Consider the following 17,519-nt stretch of genomic DNA (forward strand, 5'->3'; position numbering starts at 1 on the left):
GAAAGAGAAAAAGAAAAGCTTAAAGTTTCTGGCCAAGGACATTTTTAGCAATTACAGCATGTGATGCTAGCTAGCCTGAAGAAAGGAAAGTCACCATTGCTAAACCAACTTTCTGCCACTGGCCTCTAATTTTAGCAAACACAAGTACTCTCTGGGAACAAATTTATAGCAAATAAATAACAGCTGTCTCAAACAAAAGTGCCAATTGAATACAATGATTTATAGAGCACAATGAACACTCACCAGGCAAGTTGAATGACCCAATTGCCAGCTGATCAATTAAATGCAGCAAGTTTCATGCTTTCTAAATGACCTTCTTGCCTGACCCAGTTGCAAAGTATAAAGGGAAACACATCTTTGATTTTAACAGTAGCTTGCTTCTGCATATGGCTTTGTTGTTTAACCTACCCCCCCAAAATGTATTCACTCAACAATCAATTGTCCAACAAACATTTATTGTGCGCCTACTGTGTGCAAGGCACTGTGGTAAAGCACTACAGTGGGATACAAAGACATTTGAGACATAGTCCCTGCCCCCAAGGAGCTTACACACTGGTTGAGAAGACAAACAAAAACAGATGAAAGAAAAGCCAAATAAAACAAGACACAAATAATGGCTTGAGACAATAAGTGATGTCACAAAATGTTACATATAAGCATATTTTTCTGCATTTGCTCAACACGTACAGCCTGACTCCAAATGAGACATGAGTTGGGTGAAGTTATACTCCTTGCAGAATGAATATATTTCATCAAGCTCCTATACAGCTGTATACTGTTTCCTATGGAAACACTGGGGTTGGACCCAAGAGATTAGTTCATAGCTTCCAGTAAAGCAAAAGATAAAAGCTAAACAGGGAGGATGTGGCAGGGGTGAATGCTTGATCCATTCTGTCTTTTGTCGACGGTGTACCCTGCAAATGAAGCAAGGGCCTCCAGCAAATTTCCATTTAGGAGATAATTTCTCTTTCTCTTTTTCAAAAAGTTCCAGTTATGATGAGCTTTCTAGGACTATCCACTCAAAGTCTTTATTTCCAAAGATTCACATGAGCTACAAGTAGTATTATAAGGCTCTGACTGCAAGCTAATTTCCCAATTTGTAGCTAATTACTAAATTACTTAAAAATTAAAGGCAAAGTGGCAGTCACTTTAATGGCAAGTTTCCTATTTATCTCCTTAACGTCTATGGACATGGCTCTCTGCCGAGAACAGAAGTTTCCTCTATTTTAGGACAAACTATTCCCAGACAGAGAGTGCTGCTGTGCCAGATGTTTTCTATCTTTGCCTTCATATGCTGAAGTCACAGAAGAGTTAGAAGACTCCTCCGATTAATGGTCAGTTAGGTAAATCTTAAAAAAAAAAAATCACACCTTGCTATCTGGAGACATTATAATAATGTAGTTTTAAGAATACCCAAATGCTGGTCTAAGGTATTTCACTACAGGAATAGAAAGGTAGACAAACACAAGTGACATTATGAAGGAAGCAATAGCAACAAAATTTGGACATAGATCACATGTAGGGAAGTTGGGGGATAACAAGAAGGAATAAAAAGGATTCCGGCCTTTGATTGAGTGCTGAGCTACGGGAGCATGTTTCGTAAATCTTTTAAAAAAATAATCTGGAATGACTGAATCTAATTCAAATGACACAAAGGTATCAGAAAGACATTTTTAAGGTTTTGATTATTTTTGTCATATCCCAAAAGTTTTTAGTTTCCACTATCAAACATACATTAGAAAGACAGAAACAATTTGCTTTAAGTATGAATTTATTGACGCCAACTTCCATAAGCTAATCATTCTAATACAGAGAGTGATTCAGGAAATAGAGACAATAATAAACCCATGAGAGAACTAAGTTTGAATGGCCAAAAAAAAAAAATAATAATAATGGAGAGGTCTCCATAAAGAATCTGGAGACTGCTTTCAATTATAGCAAGAAACAGTGAAAAGTTACTAATTTAAACATTTTATCCAGAAACATACATCTATTGCACTGATACCAAATCTGTTACCATATAATTGAGTTTGAAAATATACAAAATCTTTTTTGTTCTGACATACTGAAATTAAAGCCTAATCTTAAAAAGTGCACAGTAAAAACAGCTTAAGGAATTTTCTACAAGATCCATGGTATTGTGTATTGTTTTGTATTTACTGTTGACATCAAATTCTCTATTTGCCTTACTGGTTACAAATACATTCTAATTTTTTCAAAGCCATACACAGCAATGACTTGTTACTAGGTCCAATAATACTTCAATTTCTTGAAAAGGCTGACTCCAGAAATGGACAAGGATTTTCAGCACCTGCAGTTCTGGGCAGCAGCAGCAGCAGAAAGGACAGTCACCAGACTGACCCAACTATTTGTAAACTATCGACTTTTGTTCTTTTTAGAATTGCCCTGTATGAAGAAAAAAATCAACAATTAGGAAACAAACTTCAAGAAAAATATATTTCACAGTTTACAAAGTTATCACAATTCACTTCATCGGGGATTTGCCCAAAGTTTTTTGTTGCTGGCATCCTCTACCCTCTCCAGCAATTTCTGGACACTATTGACCACTACCTTCTAGCGCACCCTCTCTCTTCCCTCTTGCAGGAAACTACTTTCTAGTTCTCTTATTTTACTTTTCTGTTTTTTTGTATTACCTTCTCCTTTGTATTTTCCTTTTGCTTGATGATTTTCCAACTTCTGCCCTGTAAGTTTCTTCCTTCAAGGCTGTGTCCTAGACTTGCTTCTCCTCTTTCTCTCTCTCTCTCTGCATCCTTTCTCTGGATGAACACATTCTCTCCCATGGGTTCAATTAACATCATTTTGCAAATCATTTTCAAATCAAGCCCTAATCCCTCTCCTGAAAGTCAGTCTCTCATAACCAACTGCCTGCTGGCCATCACCACCTAGAGGTTCAGTAGGCAAGCCTAACATGCTATGTGTGATTACCATGCCCTGAGATGCATCAACCTTTATAGAACACTTCTTCCACCTTCCCTGCTTCTGTGAAGATCCTTCTAGTCATCCTTGACCCTTCCTTCTCTCTTATCGAGGGAGTTGCCCAGTCTTGTGAATTCTACCTCCACACCTTTTGCACCAAATCCCACCCTCTCCAATCACACTGCCACCCCTAGAGTGCAGGTCCTCATCACCCTCTCCTGAATTACTTACTGCCAAAGACTATTAATTGGTCTCCCTACTTCTGGTCTCTTCCCTCCCTATTATATATCCCATACAACTGCCAAAATAATCTTCCTTAAGTAAAGGTCTGACCATGTCATTCTCCTGCTCAAAAATTTTTAGTCACTCCCTAATGGCTTTGCAATAAAATACAAACGCATGCTGACCTTTCAGTGCCTTCACAACTGGCTCTGACTGACCTTCCTAGACTTCTTTCCCATTTCTCCTTCACAAACTATATGTTCCAGCTAAACTAGACTAGCTGCTCTTCCCAGAACTAGATGTGCTATCTCCAACTTTGGTGTGCCTGCATGGGGGCTACCACCATGCTGGCCTCCTGGAATCCTGTTCCCTTCAAAACTGAACTCAAGGGCCATCTTCTATAAGAAGCTTTTCCTGACTGATTGTTCTCTTTGTTAGTCTTCCATATCTAGCTCTCCTCTCCAGTGCCATCCAGTTCTAAATCTGTGATTCTCTGCTGTGCAAAGGCCATGTCTGTTTCTTGTTTGTTTCTGTTCCTCCAGTCCCCTGTATGTAGTAATAAAGATTTGTTGAATCTGATCTTATTCATTTTCATGGCTTCAACTACCTTTTCTAAGTCTTCTAAATCTTTATTTCTGGTCCTGACCTGTCTTGCAATCTCTAACCCGCATCTCCGATGGTCTACAAGACAGGTTACATCTTGTGCTAACTGTTATAAGTCACCAAACCGATTCCGCTCACTTCAGGTTCTCCTCTTTCTAGGCAAGGCTTCACACAACTCCAAAAATAATCTTCCTAAATACACAGGACTGGCCATTTCCACTGTTCAAAAATCTTCACTGGCTCCCTATTTCTCTAAAGATAAAATACCAACTCCTTAGTTTGGAATTTAAGACCATCACAATTTGGTTCCAACCTGCTTTTTCTGATTTTATTTCACATTATTATTCTTCATGCATTCTATGTTGCACTCAAGTTCAACAACTAGCTATTTCCAAACTTAATCTTCCTATATCCCATCTCCCCCCCACCCCCACCCCCATTGCTGCAGTGTATTTCTACCTCATCTCTACCTGTAGCTCATGTGAATCTTTGGAAATAAAGACTTTGAGTGGATAGTCCTAGAAAGCTCATCATAACTGGAACTTTTCAAAAAGAGAAAGAGAAATTATCTCCTAAATGGAAATTTGCTGGAGGCTCTTGCTTCATTTGCAGGGTACACCATCGACAAAAGACAGAATGGATCAAGCATTCACCCCTGCCACATCCTCCCTGTTTAGCTTTTATCTTTTGCTTTACTGGAAGCTATGAACTAATCTCTTGGGTCCAACCCCAGTGTTTCCATAGGAAACAGTATACAGCTGTATAGGAGCTTGATGAAATAACTTAGTTCTCTCATGGGTTTATTATTTATATCTATTTTCTCAGCTTGGGTGCCAGATCTTCCATGAAGTCTAAGTGATACTATAAACAAGAGTACTGGACCCCAAATCAGGAAGACTTGAATTCAAATCCTGCCTAAAACAATTACTGGCTGTGTAACCCAAGGCAAGTCAGTTAACCTCTGTCTGCCTAAGTTTCTTCATCTATAAAACAGACATGATAATAGTACCCAACTCCACAAGTTGATGTGAGGATCAAATGAGATATTTGTAAAGCACATTTTACAAATACTAGCTATTATAATAATGGCAATATTATTATTAAAGTCTTCCCTGGTCCCCTAAGCTAAAAGTATTATTTTCCTTCTCAAATTTTTCTAGAACATATTGTCTAGATTTCTGATTGGCCTTCATCTAATTATCTTGAATTATATACATATGATCCTGTTAGCGGATTTTATAGTAGTTGAAGTCAGGGTCTGTTATTTTTTCATCTCTGTAACCCTAGAATGTAACACAGTACCTTGAACACAGCAGGTATGGCCTCAAACTTGCTATGTCTAAAACTTAATATTTTCCCTTAAAACTGCTCTTCCTTCTGATTTTAATATTTCAGTTCAACCAGTAAGTTACTAAATCTTGTCAATTCAACCTAAATGACATTTCTCAGATCCACATCCTCTTCTCTATTCTTCTTTCTTTTCTTTTTTCTTTTTTTCTTTTTTTGGTGGGGCAATGAGGGTTAAGTGGTCACACAGCTAGTAAGTGTCAAGTGTCTGAGGCTGGATTTGAACTCAGGTCCTCCTGAATCCAGGGCCAGTGCTTTATCCACTACACCACCTAGCTGCCCCCTCTATTCTTCTTAAAATGAGTCTTCATTAACCACCCACCTGCACTTTTGTATATGCCTCTTCATAGGTCTTCACACCTCTCCTTTCTCCCCCCTCTCCTAATTCATCCTTCATACTGATACCAGAATAATCTTTCTGATGTATAGATATAGTCATGTCTTACCTCTGCTCAAAATACCTTGGAGTACACTCTAATACCTCTCAAACAAAGTTCAAATGGCAATACTTGACATTCAAAGTCCTACACAATTTTTTGTCTATGCCTCAGCTCACACTGTTACCTAAGCTTAGAATGTCCTTACTCCCTGTATGATTGTTGAATCCCTGACCATACTTTGAATCCAATTCAAATCCCAATTGTTACATAAATATTTCCCTGACCCTTCCTTTGGGTAAGCACTTTCCTCTTCAAGTCTCATAGAACGAGGGTTGTTTTACAACTCTAATGTAATTATCATGTAACATGTATTACAATCCTGTTATTACAATAATATGTATTACAATAATTGTTTTTTATCTTAACCCCCAAGTGGATTGTAAACTCCATTAGGCCAATGACTATGCCTTATTTACACTTCATATTTTCCCCAGGGACTAGCACTATGCCATATACACACTGGGCACTTAATAAATATTTACTAAATTTGAACATTGTGTGACCTTGGTCAAATTTTCCCATCTATAAAAAGAGGAAGTTAAACTAGATAATTTCTGAAGTCCTCATAGCTCTGTCTTTATGTGTCACATTTTTAACCATTTATCTTAAAAAAAATTAGTGCTCCATTTATAAAACCAATTTTATTCTCTTAAGTCCTCTGACATTTCTTCTGCATATTAAATATTGTGCTTCTGAACATTTTGCCAATTCCTTCCTTCCCACTCCTTGTAATTCCCCCTGCCATTTCCACCCATCAGTTATAATGAGAAAACTACTGACCTGGCATCCATCAAAACCTCACATATTTATTTTAATCTAAAGTCAAGGGCTCCATAAAGCTGGCAGAAAACCTTTTCACCAGCACACTTCTTTGTTGCCTAATTGGCTTTTCCCATTGTTATACTAATCCTGAACAAAGATACATGTCTTTATAGAAAGAGGAGGGAAAAAGGTTAATCAATAATATCATCCGGAAACCATTTTAATCATATTCCTACATTTAACTATTCAATACAAGTGAGGAATGCATAAAATATAAAGAACACGCTAATAGCAGCCAAAACATTTTCAGGATGTTTACATGGTATCCAATGGTGAGAGCACTGATTCAATAATAGTCTGAGGCTTTATCTGACAAACTGAATTAGCAACAAACAGGAAAAAATAGGTACCAAACAAAAGACACAAATCAATGACTAAATGCAATCTAACAAGCTAGAAGAATACATGAATGGAATGAGTTTTATTCACTATTGGTGGTAGATGGTTTGAGAAATAGATTGAAAAGTTTCTTCTAAGCATACCAGAATTCACTTGAAAATGCCCATTATAACCAAAATCCAAATACCTGGGGGGCAATGCAGAGATTGAATTTAATTTTTTTCAGCCTAAGTAAAAATGCCAATGCCACCAATAGGGACAGATCAGTTTCCCAAGAACTTGTTACTTGTTATCTAAATAATAGGAGATGAAATAGGACCTCTGTTAAAACTAGAATTAATGAATTATTTCTGAGGAAACCCAAAATGCAGGCTTCCATAATGCTAAGCTGAAAATTACTATCTGAACCACCAAAACTATTGTTCCCTATCATTAATATACTCAATAGATATTCCTACTCCAATTCTGAACCCAAGCTTGGTTTAAAAGACCTTATTGCAAATCAGACTTTACCATCATGACCAAATAAATAATAAGAATCCAAAAAATAGAAAACATTACTTGAGGAAAAAAAGCAAGATAAGGGCCACCAAGGTGCCGTAGATGAATTCATCTCTCTATCTCATTAGGCAAGCTTATGTTAATGCTATGGCAACAGAAAACTGAGGGTACTGTGAGAACATAGGCAGATAGGGCTAAAACATGAGATCCTTGAAAGATATGCCCCTAATTCATCTCATATCTTTGCATGATGCCTTCAAAGAGACACACACAAAGACAGTCTCCATGATAACCAGGAGCCAAGCAAATACCTTAAAATCACAATGAAAAGCAAACTGGTACAAAGTAAAAATTTCTATATACTAATAGAATGAATTTCCAGAGAGGTTCTCCACTAAGCAGTCAGCCTATTGTAACCTAGACTGGCAGTGGTTCCATAACCTATAGCTATCAAACTACCACCTGGGACTCCCCAATCCTTGTGATTCCGAGTTGCGATCTACCAAGGTACATCTATCTGTCCTGTGTGGCCTCTCTCCAGCATGCTAACCTGCTTCCACCAGAGTCTATTTTACTCCGCCCTTCCCCTCCATTTAAGGCCCCTGAAATCTCAATCCTGAAATTCACCTTCTTAGATTCCTCCCTCTCGTTCTTTCTATCTTTTTTTTATGCTAACAGAAATGTAACTTCCAGAAAGCACCTCATCTCTGGACATGCTCTCTAGCACTGGCCAATTCTTTCTTCAAGTCCCTCAAGCATATTGCTTGCCCTCCACGATTACTTCTAGGGACTGTCCTACTATAAGCATTTAGAAACTTCTCCCCCTCTGAGGTTCACATAATCGGTCAACAGGGCCCTGTCCAGATCCTTGTGGCTGTCTTGTCCTGGCCCCAAGGTCACTCACCCTCCTTCCTCAATGAGCTCAGTAAGTACTGGCTCAGTCTTTTCCATTCCAACTACTTCCCTCATTCTTAGGGACTTCATATTTGCCCGGATGTCCTCAATACATCCTCATGCCACCTCAGCGGTAGTCACATAGTTTAGACCTTACCTTCACCTCGAATTTATACCATTTTCACAAACCTGAATGCTGAAATTCCCTCTTCTGATCACAATCTCACCCTTGCCTCGACTCCTCCAAAACATATTCTTCAGTGCCACTGTGTTCCAGTCACTGCTCCCAGTTCAGATCCATCAATCCTTTTACCTCTTTTTTTTCCCACTGTCCTGATCCCAGAGTAAAAGAGTATGACCATCAGCCATCTTCCATTCTTGACTCCCCAGACCCACTCTGTTAGCACTTTTTAAACCCTGTTGGTCTTCACATCTGGATGCCACCCTCATCACTCACCTTCTCTGCTCCTAGCTGCTGAAGGATTAATGCAGCCTTGCCACCTGGACCCATGACAAGTTCATGTCACCAGGTCTCAAATGGGCCTTCATCATAACAGCAATCCTTTAAACCTTCCTGGACTGACTGGGCGTCACTCTCACAGCAGTTACTGCAAACCTTCTCATTCAATGCTTTACACCTGCCTTACTCTCCCTCTCAACAAAGGATTTCAACTTCTTTACGGAAAAGAATCAAGGCATCTGCCATCTCCCTCAGTTCCCTTACTCCGTTCTTCAAAATTCTTCTACAGCATCTCATCTTCCCTTCCTCCTTTGCCAACACCAATCCCTCAGATCACAGCTCATCCATACTTGCTCACCGCCCCTCCCCCAGTGCAATTCTTGTCTTTGTATCCAATACAAAAGGTCCACCCAACTCACTGGGGGCCTTCTTCACTTACTGTGACATTGGGTGGATGTCAATGGTGCACAGAGGCTTGTATATCAGCTATTCCTCACTCTTTCTATAGGATTAGCCTCATTTGCAATGGGCTTTAGCCTACTCACACCCACCCTGTGCTTCTCCATTGCCCTTTAGGGGAATCCTCAGCTTCCATTCTCGTGAGAATAAGGTTCTGCAATACACACCCATCAATGAATAAAAATACATTAAGTGCTTACTATGTGTGCTAAGTGCTGGGGCTATAAGTACAAGGGCAGTCCCTTGCCTCAAATGTTGGAGTGGTAGCCATGGAAGGAAACTTTGGGCTCAGAATTAAAGGGATAGTGAGCTGATGCACAAGGACAGTCAACTGACATATGCTTTTCCAGAAGCAAAAGTGATGATCTGATTACCATTCCTAGTAAGAGGCAGAAGGTAGGGTGAGGTGGGGAAGGGGAGGGTGGTTACTAAGTATGGTAGCAAGGGCAAAATGGCCTGGCTGGCTGGCTGGGATGTGAAGAATGGTCTGGTCAGCATTCAGCTAGATGAGCTTCTGCTCACTTACCCATCAAGACAGCTCAGCCCTCAGGAGGAGTCTCCAACCCAACAGATTAAGTCTTCCAGGGAGCGGGGGAGGAAGAGTGGTTTTTAGAAGGGTAGATTTAGAGGATACTGTTTTAGGTGGGAAGATAGCTCGTGTGTACAGAATGTGAGGCACTGTCTTGAGATCAGTCAGATGAACCTGTATTCACTCACCAATCAAAACAATTTAGCCACATAGTGGTTTCCAAAGCTGAATGGATTACTTCCCTCAAGGACTAAAATATATCTTAAACTAGAAGAAAACTATGTTAAAGAGAAGCCCTGTTTCAGGGGAAGCTTGGGATCATTAAGAGAACTGGACAACTTCCTAAAGGCCACCTAGCCTGTCTTCCTATTCCTGGTCAGCTCCCGGCCCATTTTGCTGTCTGTGAGTGCCGCGTGTGTGTGTGCGCGCGCGCGCATGCATACAAACGCATCTGTGTATCTGTATTTGTGTGTATTCTGAATTAGTTCTATGGATTATCCATTTAACTGTATATCATATTCTGGACAATAGGTATTCTATATCTATAATCAATCTGATTTTATGTGAATAGTAGGGCTTAAATATTTTCAATGATTATGACCAAATTTAGGAGGCACTGTAATGTTCTTGGGCTTGATACAATCATCACAATGTCATCTACGAAAAGGTGCAACTGGTAGCCTTCACCATCTAAAGAGAATTCCTCTTCCATTTGACTCTCTACTAGGTATCTTCCTTGATAGTGACAAGCACCTTTGGCACCACTTGACATTAATGACAAGTTTTCTTGGTTAGATCTTTCTTCTTCTTCTTCTTTTTTTTTGGGGGGGGGGAGCAGCGGGGGGCAATGAGGGTTAAGTGACTTGCCCAAGGTCACACAGCTAGTAAGTGTCAAGTGTCTGAGGTCAAATTTGAACTCAGGTACTCCTGAATCCAGGGCTGGTGCTTTATCCACTGCACCACCTAGCTGCCCCCTTTGTTAGGTCTTTCATAGATATGAACCTTATACATACTCAGAACATCTCTTAAGGGCATCTCCCCATATGAAAAGAGAAGGAAGTCTGCCTTCAGAAAAGTTATGATGAAATGTCATGGAAGAGCCTTGGAGATACTTTGGAAATAAGTTATTCTGTAACTGGTTCTGGTCAGCTAACTGTGTGTTGACCAGGAGGCTGACTGGCTCCAGAAGCATTCAAAAAGGACTAGCGACAAGAACCCCAGCCACTTTCTCTTCCCAGCTGAACTGTGATGGTTTGGCTCCTTTGCTGGTGGCATCTGGTAAGAAACAATGCTGCACCAGATTTTGGACCTTCTCTCCTCTAAGACCATGTAAATGGGCTTTGGTTCTTTGCCTAGTTCAAATCTGGCCTCAGACACTTACCAGCTATGTGACCCTGGGCAAGTCACTGAACCCCATTTGCCCTAGTTCCTCATCTACAAAATGAGCTAGAGAATGAAATGGCAAACCAGTCCAGTTTCTTTGCCAAGAAACCCCAAAATGGGGTTACAGAGAGTTGGACATGACTCAAACAACTGAAAAACAACAAAGGAGATTAATCTCACACTCTTGACCTTGGGAATTTAGAGAGTTAAGGACCATAAACCTCCAAATGCCAGAGGAAGAATCCCAGGAGTCAGTCTATTCTGAGTTCTACAGTCAGCTCAGCATCAATGCTCCAAGGAGCAAGAAATGACCTTTGAGATACAGTTCAGTGGGAGCTAAGATGAGGACTCATGTAACAGACACGCTCCATTTGGACATTAACTTGGCAAGGCCAATGTTATATAAGAACTGAGCTTACCCCAAGCTTTCTTTTCCCAGAGACCAAGGCATGATAGGAGACTATGCCTCCAAGGAGTTGGAAGGAAATGTATGTACTTTTGTTATTGCTGTCTTCAAAGTAAATACTCCTTAGAAAAAGCTAATTGATGTTAAGTGGTTAAATAAAACTTGGGTGCTAATCACTGATGGCTAATAGTGGAGAACACAAGCCACTATCATTAGAAAAGAGAGATCTTCAAGCTTCTCAAGAGTATCCCTAGAGGGGCAGCTAGGTGGCACAGTGGATAAAGCACCGGCCCTGGATTCAGGAGGACCTGAGTTCAAATCTGGCCTCAGACACTTGACACTTACTAGCTGTGTGACCCTGGGCAAGTCACTTAACCCTCACTGCCCTACAAAAAATAAATTAAAAAAAAAAAAAGAGTACCCCTAGGACCAAGATAGACAGACATACCAGCCTGATTCTAGAAGAGTGGGCCAGAGCATACTATTCACTAGGCATAATTTTGACATGCACTAAAAATAACTTGCCTTTGAGGTGGCATTTTGCTTTACTGAACCAAACTTGTTTTTATAGTCAAACATATTAAGCACAATGGAATCCTTTATTCTCCAACTTTTTGTGGATTCTGTCTCTCCAGAATTGGTTTAGAGGCTTGATTTAATGTTATTTTGAGGGGAAATATGGAGAGCTTAGCCAAGTTCCTGGCTTTTCTCCGCCATGTTGCTCCATCTCCCTGTATTCTCACTATGTCTGAATCAAATGTGAAGTGTAGAGGTACCTCCTGTAGAATACCATCTGTGGAAACTGCCTATTACCTTTTTATAACCTTCTCATAAAATGTTTGTATAAAGGAGAAAGTAAGCATATGGGTCAGCATTTCATGACTTTGGATTTGGGGGGGGGGATGAAGAGATTAAAAAGCTCATAGGATCTCTTCCCTTTTCGCTAACTTGAAGTTTCTCAACTGCCTCAAAATTGTTTCGCCTCCATCATGAACCTTGTCTGATCACATTTAAGTCTAGTTCAGATGCTTTTTCTTTTTTGTTCCCTCAGCCATTTCTACCTCCCCTACAATAGTTAGCATTAATATGGCACTTTCAAGTGTGGAAAGTGCTTATAAACCTCTTATCTCATTTGAGTCTCACAACAACCCTGGGAGTTAGGAGTTGTCATTACCCCTAGATTACTGATGAGGAAACTGAGGCAGGCAAAGGTTAAGTGACTTGAAGTCAGATTTTAACTCAGATCTTCCCAACTCAAGACCCAGTGCAGCACTGGTGATAATCAAGTCCTGTGTGTTAAGGTGCTCCCTCCTCCCCCTTTACAAAGTAGAGGCTTTTTCCAATCCCCCTCAATGCTGGGGCCTCTCCTCTACTGATTATCGCCAACTTATTCTGTCTATAGCTTGTTTGTACATAGCAATCTGTGAGTGGTCTCACCCTTAGACGGTGGGCAGGGACTGTCTTTTGCCTTTCTTTGTATACCTGATGCTTAGCACAGTACTTGTAACATAGTAAGTGCTTGCTAAGTGTTGATTAATAAAAGTTTGTCATAAAAATTTTTCAGATTTTCCTGTCTTTCGTTTGTTGGTTGTCCTCATTCCAATTTCATCCTTAAATGTCTTGAGGATATCTTTGCCTCATTGAATTTCATACCAAGCTTCCTCTAAATTCCTTTTTCCCTCTGTAGTTTCTTACTGTCATATGAGATAACACTGCTCATGTCTTTCCATTTTGTTTCTCTCTAAGGTTTAAAGTTGAAATTATGTTCTAAACCGCTCTGAGTTATACTGTTGTTTCGCAAGAAGATCAGATGTTTAGTGCTTGGGTAGTTTCTAGGCTCCTTTGGTAATTTAGCTTTAGAAATGGTTAATGGGGGGGGGGGGGGCGGCTAGGTGGCGCAGTGGATAGAGCACCGGCCCTGGAGTCAGGAGGACCTGAGCTCAAATCCAGCCTCAGACACTTAACACTAGCTGTGTGACCCTGGGCAAGTCACTTAACCCCAAATGCCTCACTTTAAAAAAAAAAGAAATGGTTAATGGGGGGGGGGGGAGTGAGGTAGCACAGTGAATAAAGCACTGGCCCTGGATTCAAGAGGACCTGAATTCAAATCCAGTCCCAGACACTTGACACTTACTAGCTGTGTGACGCTGGACAGGTCACTTAACCCTCACTGCACTACGGGAAAAAAAAAAAAGACAAGAAAAGGTTAATGGTGATATACCTTCTTCCATTCATTTCCTATTTTTCAACATCAAGAGTTTTCCTAAATCAATGGAACTGGACTTTTTTCAATGCATATCACACTTTCTTCTCATTTTTGTTCTTTCTTCTAGTTTTATATTAATTTTGATATCTGTCCTATATCATTAATGGTCTGGCTGTATACAACTGATCTGAGAAGGACTCATATCAATAAAGAGTTGTTTTCTCTCAAAATATAATCAGTTCCTTTTTGTGATATTATTTGGCACCCACTATTTCCTGCACCTCCTAATTCTTTTCTCAAATAAACTATTCATTATATTTAGGTGCAAGCTTCTCTGCAGACAACAGATTATATTTTCCAACACATTTTTCATGATGCCCATTTTTGCATTAAAATCACTGAGTACCAAAGTATGTATATGCTGGTTTAATTTGGAGATTTTTATCAAGTCCTTCACAGAATTTCCTTTCTTCTTCATCCTTTGCAACAGAGACCTAAAAATTTCAATTATTTAATGGTGGTCACTTGGAAATAGTTAACATGAGCCATGCAATAAAAGATGAACAAATGTCTGATGAAATGATTTTCCTTGTTGCCTTTGGATACACAACTCCCCCAACTCCTTTATTTGCCTCTCCAAGGAGGGCCTATGAGCAATCCTTTCATTGAGCTGCAGCTTCCTTTTCTGTGCGTATCTATATCTATTGCTATAGTTATAGCTATTATCTATCATATATATATATACATATATATATGGCCTGACAAAACCTTTCTACTTATGTATAATAATACAATAGACAGATAGATATAGATATCATCTACTTAACCCAAGCCTCAAGTATAAGAGATTTGTGGGAAAGTCACAGGATTTCCCTTTCACAGTCAGGAAGATAATCAAGGAAACCTTGCCCTACATGGCAAAGAACTGTCACAAAAGCATCTTTTTTCCACAAACGCAAGGAAGCAGTCTTTTCAGGGAAGTACTTGACCTAAGCTATTCTGTGTAGTTCGTCACCAACATAATAGTAGGCATATTATAAGGAATAAAGATGATAATCAGCAAACGCTGTACAGGGCTTCAGAGTTCAGATCTTCCTGGCACAGAATTCCATAAAGAACCTAATGTTCTACTTTTAGACAAAGAATCTATTAAATGAAAATAGTATACATGCTGTTTGGGGAAATGGTTTACAACTACCTTCATAAAATCCTCTTTGGCTTTTCTATTTCATGACTTTGCATTAAAATGCAAGTATAATTATATATAATAGCCTACAGATTGTATCATATACAAATACACACACACACACACACACACACGGACTAGACAGATCCCTGGACAAGGAAATTCACTCTTACTAGTTGGTGAAAATCAGCACCTTCTCTGCAATGTAAAGAAAGCTCTTCTAGAACAAAGCTTCTTAAACTTTTCCCACTTGCCGCCCCTTTTGCCCTCAGGTACAAAAGAATACAAAATAAGCATACATAACCTTTTACTGTTGCCAAATTTTTCACAACCCCCATATTCAGTTACTCGACCCAGTGGGTTGTGACCCACCATTTAAGAAGTTAGGCTCTAAAGCAGTGACTCTAAAGTGACCTCTAGAGCAGCTATTTGCTAAGAGTCACAGAGCCAGTATATGATGAGACAGGAAATGAACCCAAGTATTTTTCATTCTGAGGCCATCTCTTGTCCACTATGCCACCATCCCTCACTTATCTCTATACATATGTAAGATGAGGCATCTATGCACATACATACATACATACATGCATATTAGTACAAGGATCTTTTCTTTCCAGTGAGAACAAACACACACCCCTCATATGTACCTTACTAGACATCTTTAGAGTATCAATTTCTTCCCTTTGTTTAGATAAGGTTTCATTCATACTGCAAAGGTGGTCACTCATCATACTGAGCTGGTCTTCATAGCTCCTCTTTGTAGTTGTCAATTCATCCTAAATAGTGGAAGAAAAGAATAAAAGTGGCTCACTTTCCAAAGCTCTGTAGTATTCTCTGCATTCAATTAGTATAATATTTTGGAGACCAAACTGCCTACAAAGAGGCTTTGGCTCCTGAGCACAGCCACACACTATGTAGCTGCTGTGAAGCAAACAAGAGAAAATGTGTCAACAGAATTTTTTTGGTGGCTTTAAAAAATGTTTTAAATTTCAGCTAATCTTTAAAATTCCCCCAATACAATATTTAAAGTTTTGCCATCAAAATTCATTTGCTCAATCTAACTTTCTAGGTGTAAGTTTTTCTAAACACAGGCCAGTTTGAGGTGTCTCTGGCAACACCCCCTCCATCATTCCCTTCTGCTCCCCTGACTCAAGGACTGCTTTCTTCTCCACCCAGTTCTTCCTTAGTCACAGTCCATTCCTAGATAATCTGATGAAGATAAATTCTAAAGTATTGGCAATGAGATAATTCCATTCCACAAACTTCAATCTATGTGCAAATCAATTCTACATGCAAAACACACTGGGCTAGGTACTGAATAATATTTTCATTTTAATAGGTGCTTACTGGAAACAAAGACCTACTGCAAATAAGAAATCTAATAGTGAGGACTTCAGGCCTGGCTATTTTGAGGGGACATTCTTGCAGCAGGAGTGAACTTTCAGCATAGGATACTGTTGATCAGTTATGGATCAGAAAGAGGAAAAGAGGAATAAAAGACAGAATCATCTCATTTGCCAATTCACCAAGTATTTATGTGGGGCAGAGAAAGGATGGGAAAGTCTGGCCTATTAAATATTATCAGAGTAAAATATGATCAGAGGAACAAATAACACAACCTCCATTTTTATTTAAACATTATTAAATTCAAACTACCTGGAAATGAGTTACTAAACAATTATGTTTTAAAGTACTGGCTGCCACCATACTTGATAACAGAAGATCGATTTTCCTGCCCATGAAAACCCAATAGAAAACAGAGATTTAAATTACATTACTAACAATTCTGAACTTACCTGCAGTCTGCTAATGTTCTGACTGGCTAATTTCATTTCCTCATTCAACGATTCTTTAGATTTTTCTGCTAAGGACAATCTTTTGGAGAGTGCTCGACACTGTCAATGTAGAAAACCTTGTTAGTGAAAGAAGAAAGGCTCTCTGTAATTCATTTCAACTTAAGGCAGTGTCTTGTTCATGGAACAGCTCAGAGGCCAGTTGTCACTGGATTGAAGTATCCATGTTGGGGAGCAAGGTGGAAGTAGACTGTAAAGATAGGAGGTTAGGAAGGGCTTTGAATGCCCAACAGAGCATTTTGTATTTGCTTCGGGAGGAGTGAAAAGGATAATCAGTCAACACAAATTGTAAACTTGTTGGTGCCTTCTCCACATTGGTGGTTTCTACTAATTGCCCAGCATGTGCTATTTGTTACTTACAGTTGAACAAGGCAAGTAGATATTTCCAAGATTATCAAAGGCAAAATGGCTCACAAACCATAAAGTGCTTTTTCTTTCACTTCTGTACAGATTACATGAGCAATCAATGTTTTCAATAGTCCTATCCTTAAGTCATACTATATACATATGAAAAAGTAGTCATGAGATTCAAGATTCCTATTCATTTCTTTGCAGGCTAGAACTGAATGGAGAAAAAAAGGAAAAAAAATTCTAACTCACACTACTGTTCAACAGAGCATATTATTAAAAGGCAAACTGGAAATCTGGCTACTAAATTTAATTAACTTCCTTGAAAAATTTCTGATAAAACCAAGGAAGTCAACAAAGAAAATCCAGACGGACCACATTAAGATTTTATGTTCGTACCTAGATGTTCAGACAAATTATACTAACAAAAATCTACAAGAAGTCACCACTTCCTGTTTACAAGACAAAGCAACACTAGCGAAATGTTTTAAATTTTTGTACCATAGCCATATTCAAGTGTTACAAAGTGTTTTAGGAATTCAGTAGCAAAAATTTCTACCCATTCAGCAGAAAAAAAGTGAGGC

The 17,519-nt window shown here is 39.2% G+C and overlaps 1 protein-coding gene across 2 annotated transcripts in view; it reads right to left on the reverse strand.

The window, feature by feature from the left end:
- Window positions 1–456: 456 nt before the first annotated feature.
- The window catches only part of PPP1R21 (protein phosphatase 1 regulatory subunit 21), a 92,029-nt gene continuing 74,966 nt past the window's right edge, over window positions 457–17,519 (reverse strand). For both annotated transcript variants that reach the window (XM_043988521.1, XM_043988520.1), the window contains 3 exons: window positions 16,531–16,629; window positions 15,382–15,510; window positions 457–2,406 (listed from right to left, as the gene is read on the reverse strand). In XM_043988521.1, the coding sequence (XP_043844456.1) occupies window positions 2,377–2,406; window positions 15,382–15,510; window positions 16,531–16,629 (258 nt within the window). In that variant the 3' untranslated portion in view covers window positions 457–2,376. The remainder of the gene's footprint in view (window positions 2,407–15,381; window positions 15,511–16,530; window positions 16,630–17,519) is intronic.

This window comes from Dromiciops gliroides, chromosome 2, assembly GCF_019393635.1.
Source record: "Dromiciops gliroides isolate mDroGli1 chromosome 2, mDroGli1.pri, whole genome shotgun sequence".
Taxonomy (NCBI): domain Eukaryota; kingdom Metazoa; phylum Chordata; class Mammalia; order Microbiotheria; family Microbiotheriidae; genus Dromiciops; species Dromiciops gliroides.